The sequence below is a fragment of the Pteropus medius genome, unplaced genomic scaffold, assembly GCF_902729225.1.
Source record: "Pteropus medius unplaced genomic scaffold, Ma_sr-lr_union100, whole genome shotgun sequence".
NCBI lineage: Eukaryota > Metazoa > Chordata > Mammalia > Chiroptera > Pteropodidae > Pteropus > Pteropus medius.
The window spans coordinates 105411-130366 of record NW_024346238.1 but is presented as its reverse complement, the minus strand read 5'-3'; the positions used below and the strand labels follow the sequence as shown (position 1 = coordinate 130366).

At 33.1% G+C, this 24956-nt stretch overlaps 1 protein-coding gene and 2 pseudogenes across 1 annotated transcript; all 3 read right to left on the bottom strand.

Moving 5' to 3' along the window:
* Nucleotides 1-4096: 4096 nt before the first annotated feature.
* Nucleotides 4097-5050, bottom strand: LOC120613084 (olfactory receptor 10AG1-like). The gene has a single exon (XM_039875713.1). The coding sequence runs from the start codon at nucleotides 5042-5044 to the stop codon at nucleotides 4097-4099; it is 948 nt and encodes a 315-aa protein (XP_039731647.1). The 5' UTR covers nucleotides 5045-5050.
* A 4060-nt stretch (nucleotides 5051-9110) lies between these two features.
* On the bottom strand, nucleotides 9111-21305 carry LOC120613073 (olfactory receptor 10AG1-like; annotated as a pseudogene).
* On the bottom strand, nucleotides 21302-23694 carry LOC120613072 (olfactory receptor 10AG1-like; annotated as a pseudogene).
* Nucleotides 23695-24956: the final 1262 nt, after the last annotated feature.

Genomic DNA, 24956 nt, shown 5'->3' with positions numbered 1-24956 from the left:
AAATATAACAAATAAATCAAAAATTATTTGAAATGCTGCCAATATTTTCTGCCAGTAATTTTGTTTACATTATTATTTTTTTCCTAACATGGAGAATAATCTGATGATTGCCAGAGGCAGGACGTTGGGGGGAGGGACAACATGGGTGAAAGTGGGCAAAAGGTACAAGCTGACAGTTACGAAATAAGTAAGTCTTAAGGATGCAATATACACCATGATGACTCTATTTATTAATACTGCATTGCATATCTGAAAGTTGTTAAGATAGTAGACTTTCAAAGTCCTCACATAAGAAAATAATTTGTGTAAGTATATGGTAATGGATGTTAAGTAGCCTTATCATGGTGATCATTTCACAATATGTAGAAACATCAACTCATCTTATACATCTGAAACTAATATAATATTATATGTCTATTATACCTCAATTTAAAATAGAGAAGAAATAATTTTATGTATTTAATTCTCTGTAATAAGTCTAAACAATAAATAAAAATATGATAAATAAATTAGAAATCATTTGAAATCCTACCACTGTGGGGAAGTCAGTATTTTCTTCTAATTCACATCTTGTCAGATATTGCTGCTATGAATAAACATTCACTAAAAACATGCACATGCAAAATATTATGTAAAATTATGCAGCACTATTCTTTTTTTTGTAGAGCTTTACAATTTATACACACACATATACATTCTTTCTCACATATCAGGAAAGCTAGGAAAGCCTTCCGTGATGCAGATCTAAAATATTGGTTTAGGTCTCTGTAGGGTTGTACGGTGCAGATGTTCTCCAGTGTCTTAATAAGCTTCAACCGAGAGTGCCTTCTTTTCATTTTTAATTTTCTTCTGCTCCAGAAAAAAACCTTTCATAAACAGTTGAAGAAACACATGTAAAACTCTTTCTTAAGCAAATAAATATGCCACATGAGGTTACATTGACACAGTTTTTTAAAACAAAAGAATAAGTATTTTGTTTTTATTTTTAAAAAGAAAAAGATGCCAAAATATTGCCCAAAAGGATACAGAATTCATTTCTCATGATTTAAATGAAAGGACTCTAATAAAAAGACTATTTATATGGTTCATTATTTTCTTCGATTTATTCTAATAATACTACAAATCGAGTGGCTTAAAACAATAAAATATTATTTTCTCACATTTCTAGAATGCAGAGGCCAAATCACAGTGCTGGCCAGGATCTAAGAGAATCATCCTTTGCTTCCTTCAGCGTTTGGTGTCTCTTGATCTTCCTTGATTCTTGGCTGCATCACTCCAATCTCTGCCTGCATCTTCACATGTTCTTTTTCTGAGTGTCTGTAACTGCTTTTCTAAACACCCTGTGCTTTTCTGTTCAGTCCATCTGACTGATTTTGCTTAGCTTGATATTCTCAAGATCCATCCATGTCATCAAAAATGGCAGAATTTCAGCTTTTATGGGTGAATGATATCCCATTGTACATATGTACCACATTTTCTTTTTAACTCCTTGATTTGAGTTTTTTCAAAATTCATCATAGTTTTTATATCACATTTTATAATTATCACAATTCAGGGCTTACTGGATGTCATTAATTATTACCTGATGCATGTTTACAATCTTAAATGTGTCCATCTCCGTATCTATTGTTACAGCCCTAATTTTAGTTATTTTTAAAGAAATGACTCTAGTTGTTATATATTTTGATTTGTTTTGGTTCATAAAATCTGTTGTTTCTTTCAAGGATCGAAGATGATTTGGCTGATTCTGAAATTTCTCTGCTGATGCTAAATATTCCATAAGACATTTAGTAACAATAAGCGAGGATGAAATGCAAGAATTTTCTTTGCTACGTGGCTTTAAATAAACTGTTATACCTTGTGATTTATATATCACATTCTCTTTAAAATATATCCAAACTATATATAAGACATAAGATATAAATCAGAAGTTATTTGAAATGCTACCACTGTGAGGAAGTCAATATGTTCTTCTAATATGTAGAACATCTGATGATTGACAGAGGCAAGTGGTGGGGGATGGGCAAAATGTGTAACTGAACGAAATGTACAAGGAGACAGTTATAAACTACTTAAGTTGCAGGGATGCAACATGCACCATGGTGACTCTAGTTAATAATAATGTCTTGATATCCGAAAGTTGTTAAAAAAGTAGATCTTCATAGTCATCCTCATAAGAAAATAAATTTTTGTAACTATAAATGGTAATGGATATTAAGTAGACTTATCTTGTTGATCATTTTGCAATATATAGAAACATCAACCCATGTGAGACTAATATAACGTTTATGTCAATTATATCTGAATTAAAGAAAGATAATAAAGTATTTTTTGTGTTTTACATATTGCATTGTTTTTGTAATAAGTCCAAACAATATGTAAAAATATATTGAATAAGTCAGAAATTATTTAAAATCCTATCACTGTGAGGAAGTCCATATTTTCTTCTAATCCACACCCTATCAGATATTGTGCTATGAATGAGAACCCACTACCGACATGCACATGCAAAGTATTATGGGAAATTATGGACTGATATTTTTTTGTTTTATAAAAATGGAGTTAAATTTATATATACATATACATTTTTTCTCACATATCAGAAAGCTTGTAATGCCTTCAGCGAAGCAGATTTAAAACATTTTCTTGAGAAGCTCTATAGGGTTGTACAATGTAGATGTTCTCCAGTGTCTTAATAAATTTCAATGACACTGCCTTCTTTTTTGCTTCTGGTTTTCTTTGCTCAATAATAAAAAAAAAACTTTAAAAGAAGTTATGAACAAACATATGTAATACTCATTTTGGGATAAATGTATTTATACCACTTGAGGTTACATTGACACAATATTTTTTTAACTAAATGGATATTTTGATTTTACATTCAAAAGAAAATAAAATGTCAAATTACTGCCCAAAAAACGATACAAAATTTAGTTCTGTGATTCAAATAAAAGGATTTAATGAAAAAATAAATGATTTATATGGTGTATTTCTTTGGTCTACTGTAATAAATTACTACAAATGGAGTGGCTTAAAATGTTAAAAATTTATTATCTCTTTGTTCTTAAACCCAGAGTCCAAAATCACAGTGCTGGCCAGGTCTCACTCCCTCCAAGAGAGAATCATTCAGTGCTTCTTCCAGCTTTTGGTGGCTCTTGACCTTCCTCGATTCTTGACCTTCCTCGATTCTTGACCACATCATTCCAATCTCTGTCTCCATCTTCACATGATCTCTATGTCTCTGTAACTTTATTCTAAACTTCTTTTGCTTTTCTGCTTTATAAGAACATTGGACATAGTGTTTAGTATCCACTTGAACAATGCAATGAAGGACCTCATTTATTTAATACATTTGCAAAAGTTTTATTCCCCTCAAATAAGACCACATCTACAGGTCCTAGTTTTACATATATTTAGAGGCCAAATCAACCCAATACACCTCGATATGGAGAGTTAAAGTATTAATTCAGGAAACTTCTAAAACTAAATAGATATTCACAAAGCAAAAGCTACAATGAAAAGGAATGAGGTTATTAGAGGACAGTGAATGTTGGGATAATAGGGGAGGGGATTTGTAGACTTAAAGCACCATGGACAGTGACTTAATGAGTCAAGAAAAAATGCAAAAAGAATACGAAGATTACTTTGCTTCCAACTTCTCAACTGCTGCTGTTTGCTTGCATTGGCCAATTCAAATCAGAGTACAGAGAGATAACTAAAGAAATCTGAAGGAATGGGAAGGTTAAAGAAAATAAGTCACAGATCATGACTCTAATCCCTGGTTATATAACATACTCGGTTAACCACCATTGTATTGCTCAGGCAATCTCTTAACTCACTAGTTCAAAGTGAAAGGAAATAGAAATGTTCAAATTATACTATTACAATGGAGATAATTTGTGCTTTGATTACAAAGAAGTCCTTTACTTAACCCTATGAAACTAAGGTCCCTTAGCATAAAGTGAGGTTACTATGATGATATTCATCATCATTATTTAGAAACATAGACATAAAATTAAACGTTTTTTTTTTCTGTTGTATCTACATGATCAACAGATAAGAATGTCCTTTACTGTAATTTCAAGTCTTTGTGTCATCATAGTAAGTGACTTAGTTGTTTTCTGAGTGCTACCATGATGTCTTTGTTCCTCAGAGTGTATATAATGGGATTCAGTGTTGGGATCAAAATGGTGTAGAAGAGAGAGATCACTTTCCCAGTTCCTTCTGATTGATTTGTTTTGGGTTGCAAATACGTGATAGTAGCCGTTCCATAGAATAAGACCACAACTGTCAGGTGAGAAGAACAGGTGGAGAAGGTTTTTGCCTTCCCTTTGGCTGATGATATTTTGAGAATATTGGCAATAATTTTTCCATAGGAGACAATGATCAATAGAAATGGAACCATGACAAACACCAGTGAAGCTAGATAGATTGCAATCTCATTCAGAAATGTGTCCCCACAAGCAAGCTTGAGAATTGGGGGGATGTCACAGAAGAAATGATTAATTCTGTTAGATCCACAAAAGGGCAGAAAAAAAATCTGACATGTTTCCCCAATTATGACTGGAACTCCACTGACCCAGGAGGCAATGGCCAGCTGGACACACACCTTGTGGTTCATGACCAGTGGATAGAGCAGTGGGTTACAAATAGCCACATAGCGGTCATAGGCCATTGCTGTCAGGAGGAGACACTCTGAGCCTCCAAACAGAAGGAAAAAACACATTTGTGCAGCACAAGCAACCAAAGAAATGTTTCCTTTCTGGGTCAAAAGATCCATGAGCATTCTTGGAATAGTAACTGTTACATAACAGATTTCTAAAAAGGAAATATTGTTAAGAAAGAAATACATGGGGGTCTGGAGTACAGGGTCAATTCTTGTTATCAAAATTATGATGCTATTGCACATTAGAATAGTCAGATAGATGACCAAAAATATCCCAAAAAGAATCCATTGGCTATTGGGAATATCAGAAAACCCCAAAAGAACAAACTCCGTTATTGTAGTCATATTTGATTTTTCTGATTTTAATTGTTTCTCCATCTGCAAATATGGTCATTTCAAGTTGGTTATTCATTTATGTTCTTGAACCTCATTTTCTCCTTCTGTGAACTGAATTAGTTGCATGAATGTATTTCTGCAATTTCTAAACTCATATGCACTATCACCATGCTCTGTTTCTAGAAAAGGAATTTTGGTACATCAGAAAGGAGGTGACGAGCATTTGAAATGAATCCAAGAAATAAAAGCTAGCATATGTTTTTTATACTTGTAGATAATGATATCAGAGCAAATGAGAAGTGTGCATTCTTATTTACATCTTATTGTGCAGAAGTATTTTCTAATTATTTCACCACCATAAAAAGTGGAATTATGATACAGTCTTTTGGTACTGTATTTGTCTGGATTCATCAGTTTTTTTTTTTTTTTTCTGAATTGATTGATTGATTACTCCTTTTTCAATTTAAAGTGTTTCTTTTAAAGCTTTTGTTTAATTCTTATGTAAAATGAGTTTTAAATCTTTCCATTAATAGTCTAATGAGAATCAATTTTCTTAGACTAATCCTTTGTTACTGAGGGAATAAATATAAGCAATATTATTATGTTACTTGATGAACTCCTCTCTTTATTTACATTAAATATGGAAATCATTAATCCTAGCATACTGTTCAATAACTTTCCCTATAAACACCTCCATACAGTGTATGATAAATATCAATTAACCTTTAACTCACTTAATAAATATGACCCATTATCTCAATATTTTTATGTTTCCCTCCCTTCCCCAGTGAGATTCATGTTTCCTATAATTCCATTGAACAAAATAAATCCCCTTTCTCTATTTTTCCCTTGTAATGTCACCTAATAAAGTGTTACTTTGATTAAATACAATTAATATTTACTCTGGGTATACAAATGGCTGGAGCCTATGAATGAAACTTACACACACACACACACACACACACGCACACACAATCTTGTTTCACTTCATATTAATTCCATTCAATATCAGGCATTCAATTCTGTTTGACTGTTTCAATTATAGTTTATTAATATTAGTTCTCTAACTATCCAAAACAAATATATGACAAAGATTATGTTTTCTGTCTCATCACTCTGTTATACACATCTTCACCTATTAGCCCGAACACCTGATATTTTTTCATTGATGCTTTGGTAAATCAACTCAGACAAATAGTCTCTTGTATTAACCTAGTTTTACTAGTACTGGTTCTCAAAATTACCTTAAATGAATAATAGCGATTATTAATGTCTTCACTATCAACATTTGTCCTATATCTAATTTTTATTACTTTATAATTAAGAAAATAAGGAACTACATGAGTTACGTTAAGTAGTTGACTCATTTTCAAAGAAACATTTTAGAATTTCATGCCTTTCTGTTTTATTTTTTGCATCTTGATCCCACGATTAAGAACTATCTTTAAATAAAATAGTCTAACAAAACAATTACAGCTTACCTTCACAAATTTGCATGAAGATGTCTATGTGAGTGGAGGTGATTTTTAACCTGTAAATCTGTCAAATACTTCTGACATGTTGAGGAGCCCCTGTAATTCTATGACAGTCATCCTGGCATCAAACATTGGCTGCTCTTAAGTCAAAGGCAGCCACGCTCACCTGGGGAAAGTTTTCTCTAGTGTGTTAATTAAATTTCCAAATGCAGCTTTTTTTGGCAATCATCACCGTTTACTTTTTAAAAACACTTACGTTGTAGGTGGCTGCCCTTCTCTTCACCCCTTCTCGACATGAAGCTCCCCTCAATTGGGGAGTCCCTTGATGTAGAAACACCATCTAATTGTCAAACAGTACTTTCAGGAGAAAGTTAAAAATCATTCTACAAATTGTATTTCAGACTCTTAATAATTAGTATGGATTTGTCTTCTTTACTTTTATTCCCATAACTGATCCAAATCTAGAACTTCCATACCATTAGAAAAATGTGTCACATGTTGTATCACATGACCATGGTGTGCTTGGTCTCTTCCACACATTGGGTTGTGAGAGCCCTTTTCAGAAGCTGAACTCTGTTGATAGATTAACTTTTGTGGAAATTAAATCATGGCATGTCTGATGACGAAAAAAAACCTAGATGGATATATTCATTTTACGTCACCTACTTAGGCATCAGAGAAGGTTTCTAGCTGATTCAAAATGTAAGCTACTGCAATAAAAGCATTTTAAACAAGAGTATTTAAGACAGAAAATAAACAAAATAAATTGACACTAAAGTCCTTATTCCATTTAGCTACTTCAAAGCAATTATCATACATGATAATTCTACTAGTAATTATATTTGTTTTTTTTTTTCCTGTTTCAATGTACTTTGAGTATTTGACGTGTGTTTCTAAATGCATTTCTTTTTTGTATTTTAAGCCTCCTTTTCTTTACTACAGCATGCCTCTCCTACACTGGCCCTCTGTGCTCTATATTATGACTGATAATGTATTTGTGTGGGGTTTCCATCATGATTATCTACAAAGGAGAACTGCACAATGATTTGCCTCCAGTAAGTGTGTCATTTACTTACATCCTGGGACAAACTGAATATCCATTCCCTGTTAACATGGAGAATTTGGATATTTCCTTATTTAATTACATATCACTACCAATGAAAAAATATGTAAAATCTAAAACAATTCCTCAGCAATATCAGTGGCTTAACCAAATAAAGAAGCATCTTCCACCCATTTCACAGAACAATTTTGCTATCAGAGATAAGAAAATGCTGGTTTCTTTCACCTCAGAATCTCACAGATCCATAGCTGTTTTGTTGTGATCCCATTTTAGATTATCAGCATTCAGAGAGCTGAGAATTACAGACAGATGAAAAATAAGGAAAGAAGTGTGCTCTTAAGAGCCTCAACACAGAATAGACACATTGCTTCTACCTACATGCCATTGTAGGAACTAATTGCATGTCTAATGAAGAAATGAGAGGGCTAGAGAATGTTGTTAACCGTGTGTCAAAGACACAGAAACATGTTTGGAGAGCATCAAGCCAGACTCTTCCACCATCCTCAGTTTTGGTCACTAACAGTGTGCCACAGCATGCTATAACATATGTATATTTAGATTTAAGTTTTAACAGGACATTTACATAACAGAATAATTATATATGGCATATGGTTATGTATTTTATTTGGCTTTTTAGACATAATTGTTTCTAATGAAATGTCATTATAAATTTTATTTTTAATTATCAATGTTACTGAAGCATAATTTACAGAAAATAGAGTACAAACATTCAACGAGATTTAATGAAATTTAAATGCAATAAGATTGAACAAATATATAAACTCCTGAAACCATGGCTACAATGAAGACGCAGAACATTCACAATATCCCGAAGTTTTCCTCATGTAGCTTCGTAATCCACCATTCCTGGACCCCAACACAGGGAACCAGGGATCAGAATTTTGTAGCTATCATTCATTTATAATCCATCAGAATGTGTTCTTTTTTCCTGATGTCTTTGCTCACAGTGAGGATTTTAAGTTTTACCTATGTTCTACTATGTCTTTCATTTATTGTCAGTGCGGACTTAAACTTCAACCTTTTTTGCGTTCATTTATTTATCTTTTATAAAATTTGGATTGTTTCTCAATTTTTGGCTATCCGAAATAGAGCTGCTATGTATATTGAAGAAGTTTTTGAGTGGAGCATCTATTGTCATTTCTTTTGAGATAATATTTAGAAGGGAAATGGTTGGATCATGTTGTAGTTGTATGTTTAGCACTTTTAGAAACAGTCCACATGTTTATCAAAGTGATATACCATTTTTCACCCCTGCCTGCTGCATCTGAGCATAGCAACAGCTTGATGCCTTTGCCAAAACTTGGCATACTTAGAGTTCACAAGTTTTTTCCATTCTCATGTGAAATTCATTATGGTTTTGATGTGCATTTCTCAAATGACTAAGGACATGTGTTTTGAATTAGGTAATTAAAAATCGGAGCAGAATTATTTTATGTGAGATAAAAATATGAGACTACCTATGAAAAGTGAATAAGATTCCTACACATAGTGAGAAAGACCAAAAGTAATGTAGGGAGACAATGATAAACAAGAAATAAATTTTATTGAGTTATGTTTTATAGTCCCAAACAATCCATTTCAGTAGGATTTTTCTCAGTGCACGCACAACTTCTTTGTTTCTCAGACAATTTATTATGGGGTTAAACACTGGTGTCACAGTGGTGTAAAAAAGAGAAAGAAATTTGTCCATTACTGGGGAATGACTGGACTTTGGTCTCAAATATGCAATGTCACCAGATCCAAAGAATGAAGCCACAACCATGAGATGGGAAGAACAAGTAGAGAACGCCTGACTCACCCAATTGCTGATGGCAGCTTCAGGATGGTCAAGATTATTTTCACATAAGATCCAAGAATTAACATAAAAAGAATTGCAACAACTAAAACAGTAACCACATCAATCAACATCTCCATCATAAAGGTGTCCCCAAAGCAACAAAGTGATTGAACTGGTGAGATCTACAGTTGTAGAGAAGGACACATTAAAAAAATGGTTTCTAATCCAGTGACCCAGGATAGATATCCAGTGTTTCTATTTGTTGGTTTTGCATTTTGGGAATATATTTCAAATCCAAAAGCCTAAAATTGCAATACGTAGAAACAGAAGAAAATCTTTAACTCTCTTCTTCCTGTTCACCTTAACAATATGAACGAATAAATAACACAGAAGATAGGGGATGGTGGGAGTGGGGAGGTACATGATGTAAAGAGGATCAAATATGTGGTGACAGAAAGAAATCTAACTATGAAAGGTGAACACACAGTGTAAATATATATATATATATAGATCTATATATATATCTCTATAGATATATATGTAGATATATATATATATCTATATATATCTATAGAGATATATATATATAGATCTATATATATATATATATATATATATATATATATATATATATATATATATATATATATATACAGAGAGAGAGAGAGAGAGAGAGAGAGAGAGATATGCCATATTGTTAAAAAAGTATTGTTCTCTCTATGACCCAGCAATTCCACTTCTGGGTATTTATCTAAAGAAAACCAAAATAATATTCCGTAAAGATCTGTGCACCTCTATGTTCATGGCAGCACAATTTACAATAGCCAAGGTACAGAAGCAACCTAAATGCCAATCAACAGATGATTGGATAAAAAAAATTATGGTTCATATGTAAAATGGAATATTACTCAGCTATTAAAAAAATAAATAAATCCTACCATTTGCAATGACATGGATGTACCTGGAGGTTATTACACTGAGTGAAATGCCAAACAGAGAAAAAAAAATACCATATGATTTCATTTATATATGGTATCTAAGGAACAAAAAGAAGAAACCAATAAAAAAACAGATTCACAAATATAGAAGACAATCCGGTGATGGCCTGAGGGGAGGAGCTTGGGAGGTTGAGAGAATGGGGTGAAGGGTTAAAGAAATACAAATAGTAGTTGCTAGATGGTCACAGGGATGAGGAGCACACAATAAGGATTGTAGTTAGCATTAATGTAATGGCTAGGGGGAGAGCCAGAAGAGAGAAAGAGTAATTAGAGGGATCATTTATAAACTACACAAATGTCTAACCAATATACTGTATACTTGAAACTAATAAAAAAATTTGTTCTTTCTAAACATAACATGCTCTTTAAATAAAAGTAGTTATCTCCAACTCAAGCATCCACCTGACATATTTAAATTTCTAATTAAAAGTATATGTTTGGCACTCTCTGAATTGTTATATTTTGCTTTTTCCTGACGGCACTCATCTACTCAGAATTCTCTTTTTTCATCTTCTCCATGGACTAGAATGCACAAGGCATCTTATTTCTTAGACACGAGTTGGGTGTCGGGCAACACTATTTGAGACCATCCAAAATCGACACACATCTAATTTTTACCTTATCTACTATGAATGCTCCGTGAGGAACCTGTGTTCCTGTTAGATTGAGATCTTAAACTTGTTTTTCTTATATTCTCCAGGCCTGTGGAACAGTTGTAATAGATGTTCTGATGACAAATATGATTTTTACATAATAAACTTATATGTTATCTGATTCTTCATGACCACCTAAGCAATCCTGAGATTTAGCTGTTGAATGTATTAATCATGTTCCAAACAATTAAACCTTTAACCCAAGATTAATCTTAATGGGGGGATATTTTTCCTGTCTTATGCATCATTTCACTACAATTTCTAATTTTCACTTTACAACTTTAAGATGTGAATACTTTTAAACTTTACCTATAATAAATATGGGAATCTCGGAGAAGTCCAACTGAGATCATGGAAAAGATGCCAAGCAAATAGGCTTCAAGTCTGGGAAAGACAGATTTTTTTCAGCACTAAAATTATGTAAGAATCTTGAGTTGGGATCAATGTCTCATGATAAAAATTGGATATTGCTTCCTATCACTTAGTAAATAGTGATTTCTAAGGATTTATGATTAAGAAGAAAAAATATTTCCAAGAGAGGGAACTTTTACAGTCATGTGATATTAAAGCGAGTGACTAGGAAAGTTAATCACAAAGTGCTGCGAGGCATATGCAGTTACAGAAGGCCAGTGAGGAACAGTGGGTGGTGAGAGGCTTCACAGGGGAACCAGATGAGACACAGCACACAGCAAAGGAGTGAGAGGCCAGCTACTGCGGAAGCACATTTGAGAAATAGCTCAGCCGAAAGGGAATTCTAAAGCCTCATAATTAGCACAGTGTAGTATTATGCATGGTTAGAGAGACCTTCTGATGCCACAGAGTAGAAATTCCAGAAACAGGTCAAATACAAGTGACAACATCATTTAATGAAGATAGTCTACCAAATTGGCAAAATACAGACATACAAAAGATTGACAGCCTTACAGGAAAAATAATAAGGTATTTTTAGTACCTTCTATTATAACAGGAAAAAGTCCAAATGATAAACTGGTTTAAATATTTTAGAGAATGATATTAGGAAACTATTCTAAAGAAAGGTTTTTATAATATTGGTGTAAGGAAAGTTTAACTCAAAATTTAGAATGCAGGACCAAAAAATTGGAAAACAAAAAAACTTCTGTGAAAATAAATAATTCTGCATGATAATAAGAAACGAATCCTAAAGTTGAAGTGAAATAGAATTGATATAAAAGAAAAAGTAATAACAAATAATATCTCAAATAAGTGCCTTTGGCTTATTCTTAAATACTGAGGCACGGTCCAAAATATAAATAGAAAAATGGACGAAACAAATGAAGAAAGTTCACAGAAAAGACAGGAAAATCATCCCCTAAACATATAGACACTCAACTTCATCTATCATCTGTCTGTCTGCCTGCCTGCCCATCTGTCTGTCTATCTGTCTATCTGTCTATCTGTCTATCTATCTATCTATCTATCTATCTATCTATCTATCTATCTATCATCTATCAATCCTCTGTCCGTCTATCAATCATCTGTCTGTTTATCAATTAACTATGTATCTATCAATCATCTGTCTGTCATCTGTCTATCTGTGTCTATCATCTATCTACTGACATAGGAAATGGAATGGATTTTGTTTCGAGAGAAAGAAGCAGGTGTCATTGATCAATGTCACAATTGTGTTTACTCTTTGAATCAACCAATGAAACATGAACATCTGTTAAGTTATTCAGTAACATGATAATGCAACAAGTTTGTACTTACAAAATGTTGTAAGCTACTCTGAATAATCATGAGGCTTTTCTCTCTGCAACTAAGTCTTAATTTTGATATTGTTCCACACTCTTTTTCCTCCCACAACTATACGATGCTTCTAAATTATATGTTTTTCAATATCACATTTTTTTGTCTATGCCCATCCCATCTGATCTCAGAAGCTAAGCATGGTCGGGCCTGGTTAGTTCTTGGATGGGAGACCACTTAGGAAGACCAGGTGCTGTCGGTGTAAAAAAGTAAAAAAATTGAGGGATTATAAGCTGACAAGGTCCTTGCAATCTGTGAGGTCGACCAAGGGTTGCCTCACCTAAAATAATAATAATAATAATTAATAATAATAATAACTTATCCAAGTTTTTCTAGTGCTTGCAACAAGAAGACCGGCTCACTGAGACTCAGTGAATCTTAATCAGAAATGGAAGTTATTTCTTTATCTGTTTTAAGTGTTGGAAATTATATGAGGCTTAGTTTTAAGTAAGTTCTTACACAGAAGTTTTAATTCATTTCTCCAAACCAATTCAGTAGTATCACCAATCTTGAATATGTGTTTGTAGTTGATTATTATTTTTCAGGATACAAGGCAAATTCATTTTCCGGAAGTATTTTCAGGAACGATATTAGTCTGGCACAAAAATAATAAAGAGTACTAGATTATTTTTGTTATAAACATGTTCATTAAAGAAAATTTAGAAAATAGAGAAACAATAGAAAAAATATAATTACTGGGTGTTCTAAACACTATCTGTTTTAAGTACAACAATATGGACATTATGATTATGGCTTGTTTTGCTCAACAGTATGCTTCATCCATGTTGGATTTAATTGCATTTTATTCACTTTTGTCACTCTCTGGAGTTGCTCTGTGCGAAGTTATCACAGTCATTTTCCATTCTAATTCGATAAGGATTTGACATTAAGAATAATGCAAAGATGAACGTTTTGGGATGCATCCCTGGCACAAGTACACAGGCACTTTCTTAGATTGTGTGCTGAGGAGTAAGAGTCTTGAGATGAAGGCAGGCTGCCCTGCTAGAGTGGTGTCCCAATGCACATGCCAACATCGGAGGAGAGTGTCATTGCTCTACATCCTTTCCATGTGTGATATGGTTAGACTTCATTTATTTATTTAAACTTTTTTTTGTCTTTCAAGTGAGTGTGTCAGCGATCTCATTTGGTATTAATTTGCATTTTACTGGTTACTAATGAGCTATTTTCATTTCCCCTGCCATTTGGGTTGCCCCTTCTGCAAAACGCCACTTTAAGTATCCTGTCACCTTTGCTTTTGAGGTTTCTGTGCTTTGGACTGGGATCTGTTCTTCATAAGTGGTATATTAAATAACTTGTGTTGAAAAATTTACTCTGAATGGCTTCTTTGGAAGAAGAGTAATTTTTCATCAATGCATTCAACTGATCGGTGTTTTCTACTATGGCTAATAATTTTATTAAAAATATTTGACTAACACCAAGCAGAGGAAGTAAATATGCGTTACCTTTGAAGAGTTTCATTGTATTGCATTTATATTAGGTTTACAAATTATCTGGCTTTTTTTTCTAAATTATATGAAGGGTCAATTTCTATTTTAAACATTTAAATCCACTTAAATTAATGTAATTTATTTAAAACCCTCTCATCTACACTATTCTGAAGTATGAGCTCTTAAATATTCAAGTGTATCCATGTTCAATAGTCATTAAACAAATATGCTCATAAGGCTTGCAATACACAGTTCTCTTTACAAGCTAATGTCTTTTTTTAAATAAATGATAAAAACAAAGTAGGAGAGGAACTAGAATATATATACACTAATTTTTAGGAAAAAATATTGAGATGTGAATAACTAGATATATGATACAATGCCGACAGAGACTATTTCAATATATATGATTTGCTAAAAAATTTAGTTTTTTATTGTAAATCCAACCAGATTTGGATTATAACCATGACATCACAAAATACAGAATAAAGTGGAAGTTTAAGAAAGAATAAGAATAATTAAAACATATTAAGGCAGAAAAGCAAACTGCAAGGCAACTTCTAATTAGAAAACAGCAGAATTTCAAGTGAAAACAGATAATGAGTTCAAATCAGTGACTGAGACATTAAACATCAAGGTAGCTATTTTTTCAAGGTCATCGTGACATCCTTCTTCCTCAGATTGTATACCATGGGGTTAAACATCAGAATGACAATGGTGTAGGAAAGAGAGAGAAATTTGTCTCTTTTGGAAAAATATTTGGATTTGGGTCATACATATGAAATGATTCCAAATCTGCTGAATAAAGCCAGAATGTGAGATGGGAAAATAGAGAAACCTTTGACTCATCCTGTCACTGATGACGATTTCAGTGGGGTAGGAATGGTTTTACTGTAGGAGCCAAGAATCACCAGGAAAGGGATCTTAAGAAACAGCACAGCAAGTGTAAAGACCAACATCTAATTTAAAAATGTGTCCCCACAGGCCAGATTGAGTATTACGGAGATGTCACAGAAGTGGTGGATGAGGTTAGAACCACAAAATGGCAGAGAGAAAATCTGACATGTCAGTCATATCCTGACTGGAATTCTACTGATCCAAGAGCCAGTCACTCTCAGCTGGATGCAGAGCTTGTGGTTTCTAACTACAGGATATTGCAGAACACGACAAATGGTCACATAGCAATTATAGGCCATCACTGTCAGGAGAAAGCATTCTGGGTTTCCAAGCACAAAGATAAAACATATTTTTGCAGTACAGTCAAAGAAAACAATATTTCTTTTCAGAGTCCAAAGTTTTATGAGTATTCTAGACAGAGCTACAGATACATAACAGATTTCTGGAAGGATAAATTACTGGGAAAAAATACATCAGAGTTTGGAAAGCCTGGACTAGTCTACTCATGAGAGTAATGATGACATTTCCATCAGGATGATCACGCGCACAAGAAAATATCAGAAAAAGAAACATTCTGAGGTTGAAAATACAAGAAAATCTCCAACGACGAAATTTCATCATTGAAGTAGAATTTGCTTCTGGTTGTTTCTTCTTGCCGTTCCATCTGGAAAAATAGTGAAATTAGTCATTTATCCTTTTGGTTTGTTTTCTATTGACAAAAGAAGATTGAGAAATGAACATATACATTTTCTTATTTCTATTTAAATTCCATCATTTTATAACCCAGCATTAAAGAGCAAACCTGAATGCAACAGTGAAGATATGCTAAATTCTAACCATATCAAACAATTAACACATAATAGGAGACTATATTTTAGTAGAATTGAAAGGTTCTAGAATGTGCATTTTTATTATTTGTTTGTATACAGAGCAAAGTGAGTTATTTTACTCCACATTTTACCAAACGGATTCCTAGAAGAGAATGATTTATATCTGTCACAGGTCTCAGGGGAATGCTCAGCATATAATTTTCAAGTGTACTTTTTGGTAACTCAACTCTTCCAGGTAACCTTTTCCAAGTACAGCACGTGCCTTTCCTTAATTAGAGTACTGTTATAACTCTTGCTCATTCCGCATGGACTTTGCTTTGAAATTGTATTCTTATTTAATTGAACTATCAAGATCAAGGAACGTTATCACCAGGTATTTTATTTCAAGAGCTTTCATTTTTCATATCCCTTCTCGTAGTAGTATTTGATACCTTTCTTTATACGAATTGATTGGCTAATTAATAATGACTTTATGGAATGAATTGCATAGATGATATGATTTTGGGAACTCTGCCTAGTTCTTATAACCTGAAGTGACTCATCATCTGTGAGAATAGCTGTTCTCATTAAAACAAACAAACAAACAAACAAAAAACACTCGTTTTGATATCTGAGATGACACAGATAGGAATCCAATTTGAAAAGCACAAATCATTATAAAATATAATTATCACACGTTTGCCTAACAGATGAAATACTGAAGTACTGTCTTCAAGTTTTTAGCTCTCTTTTCACCCTATAAAGAAACATGAAAAATAACATAGATGGAATGACTTCAAAATGGAGTCAGAGCCCCTATCCCAGAGGAATTGCCTTGAATGCTTACTCCTGAAAACTTTGGAATGTTTGACTTGAGTAAAATAACCTTTTAATTGGGCCAAAGCAACATTGTATACCAAACAACCATTTTCAGAGCTAACAAGAAAGCAAATATCTGACCAAAGGACTGAAATAAAACATTCCTTAGAATTCGCACCACCTCATTTGGCTAAAGAATAACTTAGGATATTTGCACCTATAGAAATTTATTTCACCTATTTATGTAATTGTTTCCCTTCCCTTTCTCATGGATACCCCTTGTCTTTACCTCATACTGGAACACTATTTGTGTTTCTGGCTGAATCAGTGTTTCCCAAACAGCTATTCTTTGATCTCAAATAAACGTTTATTTTTAAGGTCAACAGAACGATTCCATGAGGGAAAAAAATAAAAAATGGCTAAGGAGTCAGAGGTCCCATGTTTGCATGTTATTATTTTAATTCTTCCATTCTCAATAAAAATCGCTTCTAAAAAATGATACGTTTTAGGGAAAAAAATAAGATTTATTCTTCCTTGACGCAGCATACATCTTTTTTCTGCAGTGAGTCATAGAAGCATGTATAAAGATATACCAGTATTTTGCTTGTTCAAAAAGGTTTGGTACAAATGAGTTTTAGATATTTACCTGATGGATTATTAATACAAATATGCCATACTTATGTAGGTTTTAATGATCTTCCAAGTATTTTGGTATCAGTTTTGTTTTCAATTCCTTTATCACAATGGAAATAAGAAATCCAAAATTCCAGTTCTGTTTTGAGTGCCAATTTTGAGCTTAAAAACTTCTTTACTTGGTGAGTATCTGCTGAATCTTGATCCTTGGAATTCTACGGTGTTCTAAAAAAAATGAAAAATGTCAATACAAAATCATATTGACACAAAATAATTCATACATTCTATTCTAATTTTAGTTATAGCTGTGTTTTTTCTGTTCAGTAGTTTATGTACAGTTGGTTTTGCATTTATAGATAAGAAATCTTTGTTTCAATAAGAAATAGACTTTTTTTTCTCATAGAAACTCATATCTCTTGTCTAAAATAAGACCAGTGGGCATTATGACAGGCTCTGTAAAGTCTAACACTACTCTGTAGACCCCAGTCAGTTTCTTTACTGATGGTCTGCAATGTCCTAATGGGTTTTACAATCCTGGCTTGTTACATGACCAAGAGGAATAGTAACCCCACCCCAACTGCCCTGGCTCTCTCAACTCTCCAGCAGCAGATTCCTTACACAGTTCTGACTTCAAGAAAACCTGCAGTCTAACATGGAGAGGGAATAAGGACACTGGAAGGTTTCTGCTGCTGAGTGTGTGTCAGGCCTCCAGTGGTGACCTGTAATAGAGGAAAGGGCACGTGCAGAGAGGCTCTGTGGTTCCATGTGGTTCCTGAAGTGCCCTCTGCTTGTGAGCTTGCTAGTGCAGGTTTGATTCTATTGTATAGATTGAATATATTTTTTTGATTCATGATTTGACATTTCAGAGAAAATGTTTTTCTAATTGACAACATGGTGAGATTCTAAAAATTTAATATAGCTGTTTTATTGTCGTTAACGTGTAGATTTAAATAATCTGATTTTTTAAACCTTTTAGTTTTTTAAGTATTTAAAATTTTTCTTCTCTTACATTGCTATTTTTGAATTTTTAAAAATTCAAATTATTTTTTATCACAAGTAATGAAAACATTTTTTATACTTTTTTTCGTACTGAAAAAAAGACACATGCCCACTTTATAAATTTACCACTAATGTAATCTCTGAACATCATACACATTTTTTTCTTTTTGATTTGTCAAAGGTCAAAATTTGTATTTGTCAGTGTTTGTATAATTGTAACATTGTATGTTATCATTCTATTTTGTTAAATACTGTGAATTTCCTCCTTGATTACTTTTTGACTTTTTTTTTCCTTTTTTTTTTCAATTATGGGTTATTGGGCTGACATCGATTAATAAAATCAAATAAATTTTAAGCATACAATTCAACTGTTTGTTATATATGTATTGCATTGCGTGTCCTACACCCAACATTAGATTTCCTTCTGTCACCAAATATTTAACCTATTTTACCCCTATATACCTTTTCCTTCCACACCTTCCCTCTGGTAACCACTAATCCACTGTCCATGTCATGATTCTCTGTTCATTTGTCAAGTTTGTTTTTTCGTTTGTTTCAGTTTTATATCCCACACATGAGTGAAATCATATGGTTGTCAACTTTTTCTATCTAACGTATCTCACTTAGCATGATTATCTCAAGATCCATCCGTCCATGTTGTCACAAATGGCAGGATTTCATCTTTTCTTATAGTTGAACAATAATCCATTGTGTATGTACCACGAATTCTTTATTCTTTTCTGATTTGAGTATTCTTTCATTTGTCATTATTCAGTGCTCACTGGAAGTCATTAATTATTACTATGTCCATTTTTAAAAATCTTAAATTTGTCCATCTCTATATCTATTGTTATAGCCCTTTTAGTTATTTTTAAAGAACTAAATGTTATATATTCCGATTCTTTTCTAAATGTTATATATTCCGATTCCTTTCTGTTCATAAAAATTTGTTGATTCTTTCAAGGATCATGATGATACACCATGATGACTCTAGTTTATAATACACTATTGCATATTTGAAAGTTGAAAGTCCTCATCATAAGAAAAAAATTTTGTAACTACATATGGTAGTGGATGTTAAGTAAACTTATCATAGTGATCATTTAACAGTATGTAGAAACATTAACTAATTTTATACATCTGAGATTAATATAATATTAATTATCAATTATACCTTAATTTAAAAAGAGAGAAAAGTTATTTTTTGAGATTTACATTTTGCACTCTCTTTGTAATAAAACCAAACAATAAATAAAAATATGATAAATAACAGAAATTATTTGAAGTCTTACTACTGTGAGGTAGTCTGTATTTTCTTCTAATCCACATTCTCCCAGATATTGCTGCTGTGAACGGAATAAACATCCACTGCTAACATGAACATGCAAAATATTATGTAAAATTATAAAGCACTATTCCTTTTGTTTTATAAAATAGAGTTATGATTTTTAGTACATATACATTCTTTCTCACGTGTCAGGAAATCTTGGAATGCCTTCATGAAGCAGATCTCAAACACTGTCTTGAGATGCTCTAGGGTTGAATGGTGTAGATGTTCTCCAGTGTCTTTATAAGTTTCAACTGAGAGTGCCTTCTTTTTGCTTTTTTTCTTTGCCCTCGAAAATATTCTTTAATAAACAGTTTTGAACAAATAAACACATGTAATTCTCATTCTTGGGCAAATATATTCATGAGGTTATATTGACACAGTTTTTAATCTAAAAGGATAAGTATTTTGATTTTACACTCAAAAGAAAAAAAAATGCCAAATTACTGCCACAAAAGGATACAGAATTCATTCCAGACTATTTATATGGTGTATTACTTTCTTTGGTCTACTGTAATAAATTACTACAAATTAGGTGGCTTAAAACAATAAAAAATTAGTCTTTCACAGTTCTAGTATCCAGAGTCCAAAATCACAGTGCTGGCCAGGTCTCACTCCTTCCAACAGAGAATCATCCTTTGCTTCTTCCAGGTTTTAGTGGTTCTTGGCTTTCCTTGATGTGGCTGTATCACTCCAATCTCTGTCTCCATCTTCACATGCTCTTCTCTGTGTCTCTACAACTATTTCTAAATGTTCTGTGCCTTGCTGTCTCAGAAGGACACTGGTCATAGGATTTAGCATCCACTTTAAGCCAGGATGATCTCACTTCTTTAATTTACTATATCTGAAAAAGCCTTTTCATTTTTCTTCAATAAGCTTACATCTACAGGTCTAGATGAACATATACTTAAAGAGGGCAACATTCAACCCAATACATGTTGATATGAATAGTTTAGAGTGAAAACACTGGGAAATTCTAACCCTAAATAGACATTACCAAAATAAAACCTAAAGCTCAGGGGGAAGGAATGACATTATTAGAGGAAAGTGAGAGTTGAGATAATAGAGGAGGGGGTTTGTAGTCTTAAATCACCATGGATGGTGACTTCAGAGAGACAAGAAAAAATACAAAATAAATACAAAGATTACCCTGCTTCCACCATCTCAGCTGCTGCTGTTTTTTGTTTTTTGTTTTTTTTCCCCCACATTGGCTAAGTCAAATCAGAGTAAAGAGGAGGTTAGTAAAGAAATCTGAAGGGATGGGAATGTTAAAGAAAATAAATCACAGATCATGACTCTAATCCCTGGTTATAAAACACACTCAGTTAATCAACATTGTATTGCTCAGGCAATCTCTTAACTCACTAGTTCACAAAGAGAGGAAACAGAGATGTTCAAATTAGATTGTTATAATCGAGATAAATTGTGCTTTGATTACAAAGAAGTCCTTTACTTAACCATATGATACTAAGGTTCCTTAACATAAAGTGAGGTTGCTATGATGATATTCATCATCATTATTTAGAAACATAAGCATAAGACTAGATATTTTCTGATCTCTCTACACGGCAAACCTACAAGCATGTCTTTTTCTATAATTTCAAGTCTTTGCATCATCGTAATAAGCTACTTAATAGTTTTCTCAATGCCATCATGATGTCTTTGTTTCTCAGAGTGTATATGATAGGATTCAATGTTGGGATCAAAACAGTGTAGAAAAGAGAGATCACTTTTCCAGTTCCTTCAGATTGATTTGTTTTGGGTTGGAAATAAGTGAAAATACCCGTTCCATAAAATAAGACCACAACGATCAGGTGAGAAGAACAGGTGGAAAAGGCTTTTGCTCTCCCGCTGGCTGATGATATTTTGAGAATGTTAGCAATAATTTTGCCATAGGAGATAACGATCAATAGAAATGGAACAATGATATATACTACAGTAACTACACAAACTGTGACCTCATTCAGAAACGTGTCCCCACAAGCAAGCTTGAGAACTGGGGGGATGTCACAGAAGAAATGATTAATTGTGTTAGACCCACAAAAGGGCAGAGAAAAAATCTGATATGTCTCCCCAATTACGGCTGGAGCTGCACCAACCCAGGCGACAATGGCCAGCTGGACACAGACCTTGTGGTTCATGACCAGAGGGTAGTGCAGAGGGTTACAAATAGCCACATAGCGGTCATAGGCCATCATTGTCAGGAGGAGACACTCTGAGCCTCCAATTATAAGAAAAAAACACATTTGCACAGCACAAGCAACCAAAGAAATGTTTCCTTTCTGGGTCAAAAGATCCATGAGCATTCTTGGGACAGTGGTTGTTACATAACAGATTTCTGAAAAGGAGAAATTGTTAAGAAAGAAATACATGGGTGTCTGGAGGACGGGGTCAATTCTGGTTATCAAAATTATGATGCTGTTGCACATCATGATAGTCAGATAGATGACCAAAAATATCCCGAAAAGAATCCATTGGCTATTGGGAATATCAGAAAACCCCAAAAGAACAAATTCTGTTATTGTTGTCATATTTGATTTTTCTGTTTTTAGTTTGTTCTCCATCTGCAAATATGTAAATTCAGAATGGTTAATTTATTAATGTTCTTGAGCCACACTTTCCTCTTCTGTTAACTGCATTAGTTGCATGAACGTATTTCTACAATCTCTAAACTTATGTACACCATCACCTTACTCTGTTTCTAGAAAATGAATTTTGAAACCTCAGAAAGGAACTGATATACAATTAAAATCGATCCAAGAAATAAAACTTAATAGATATTTTTTATACTTGGATGTAATGATAACAGAGAAAATGTGAAGTGTGCATTCTTTTTTAAAGCTTCTAGTGCAGAAATAATACCTAATTATTTCACCTGAAGAAGAGTGAAAGTATGATACAGGCTTTAGCTATTGCACTTCTCTGGATTCATCAGTTCTTTTTTTCCGAGTTGATTGATTTATTCTATCTTCTTTCAGTTTAAAGTGTTTCCCTTAAAGCTTTTGTTTAATTTTTACTTCAAATGAGTTTTAAGTCCTCCATTTATATTCTAATGAGAATAATTTTCTTAGAGCATTTGTTGTTACTAGGGAGTAAATAAATGCAATATTATCATGCTACTTTATGTACCTCTCCCCTTATTCATGCTAAATATGGAAAACATTAAAGCCATCGTAGTTTTCAAAAACTTTCTTTATTAACACTCCCCTACAATGTATGATAAATACAATTATCCCTTAATCAATACATATGACTTATTCATCTCTATATTTGTTACATTTCTCTCCTAGGTAAGATTCTAATGTCATATACTTCTTTTGAACCAAAAACAATTTCTTTTCACTATTTTCCCTTTGTAATTTTGCCTAATAAAGTGTAACTTTGATTAAAGCCAGTCATTATTTAAACTGGTATGTGAATGGCTGCAGCCTATGAATGAAACTTAAATACACAGATACACTCACACACACACACACACACACGCTATCATGATTCACTTCATATTAATGCCATTCAATATCAGGCAGTCAGTACTGCTTGACAATTTCCACTACCCTATAGTAATATTTGTTTTCTAACTTTATAATACAAATATACAACAAAGATCATGTTTCTTATCTCATCATCTACTATACCCATCTTCAACTGTTAGCCTCATCAACTGAGGTTCTTGTCTTAAGACTTTGTTAAATAAAGCTCTAGGTAAATATTCTCTTACATTTCTCTTTTTTCATTAGTACTGGTTTTCAAAATTACCTTAAATGAATAATGCTGATTATAAATTTCTTTATTATTGTTATTTGACATATCTAATTTTATATTACTTTGTAATTAAGAATGGTAAGAATATGCGAGTTATCTTAAGTACTTAACTCATTTTCAATTAAAGATTTTAGAATTCATGCTTTTCTGTTTTATTATTTGTATCTTGATCCTCAAATTAAGAACTATCTTTAAATAAAATAGTCTAACAAAACAATTACAAATTACCTTTATAGATTTGCATGAAGACGTCTATGTGAGTGGAGGTGTTTATTAACCTGTAATCTAGTTCAGTTCTTCTGTCATGTTGAGGAGCCACTGTAATTCTATGACATTCTTGCTGGCGTCAAATGTTGGCTTCTCTTAAATAGGAAGCAGCCACACACACACCTGGGGGAATCTTCTCTTGTGTGCCAATTAAATTGAACGCTGCTTTTTTGGCAATCATCTGAGTTTATTTTCTATAACCACTTTTCTCTTCTTGGCATGAGCCCCCCTCAATGGGAGAGTCTCTTGGTGAAGAAACACCATCTAATTTTCAAGTAGTACTTTCAGAAGAAAGTTAAAAATCATTCTACAAATTGTATTTCAGACTCTTAGTAATTGGTGTGAATTTTCCTTTTTTATTTTTATTCCCGTAATTGACCCAAATCTAGATCATCCGCATCATTAGAAAAATGTCATATGTTGAATCACATGACCATGGCATGCTTGGTCTCTTCAACACATTGGATGTTGAGAGCCCTTTTCAAAAATGGAACTCTGTCGATAGATTAACTTTTGTGGAAATTAAAGCATGTCATGTCTGCTGATCAAAAGAAAACTGGATGATTTTACTCATTTTATGACATCTCCTCAGGCATTAGAGAAGGTTTCTATTGGATTCAAAATGTAAGCTACTGCAAAAACAAACATTTTAAACAAGAGTATTTAAGACAGAAAACAAACAAACAGACTTTAAACTTCAGTTACTTTGAAGTACGTATGGAGGTAACATTATCATACACGATAATTTTACTGGTAACTATATACTTTTCTTCCCATTTCAATGTTCTTTGAGTATTTTACATGTTTCTAAACAAATTTCTTTTTTGTATTTTTAAGCCTCCTTTTCTTTACTACAGCATGCCTCTCCTACATTGGCCCTCTGTGCTCTATATTATGACCAATAATGTATTCATGTGGGGTTTCCATCATGATTATCTACAAATGAGAACTGCACATGTGATTTGTCTCCAGAAAGTGTGTCACTTCCTTATAGACTGGGACAAATTGAATGTCCATCCCCCATTAAGATGGAGAATTTGGATATTTCCTTATTCAATTAGACATCAGCATCGTCTGAAAAAGTATCTAGAAACTAAAACAGTTCCTCAGCTATATCCGTGGCTTAATAAAATAAGAAGCATCTTACACCCGTTTCACAGAACCATTTTGCAGTCAGAGATAAGAAAACACTGGTTCCTCTCACCCCAGAATCCCACGGTTCCCTACTTCATACTTTGT

Coding starts and splice junctions, on each gene's coding strand:
- LOC120613084 (XM_039875713.1), bottom strand. CDS start 5,044: ATGGAGAAACAATTAAAATCAGAAAAATCAAATATGACTACAATAACG.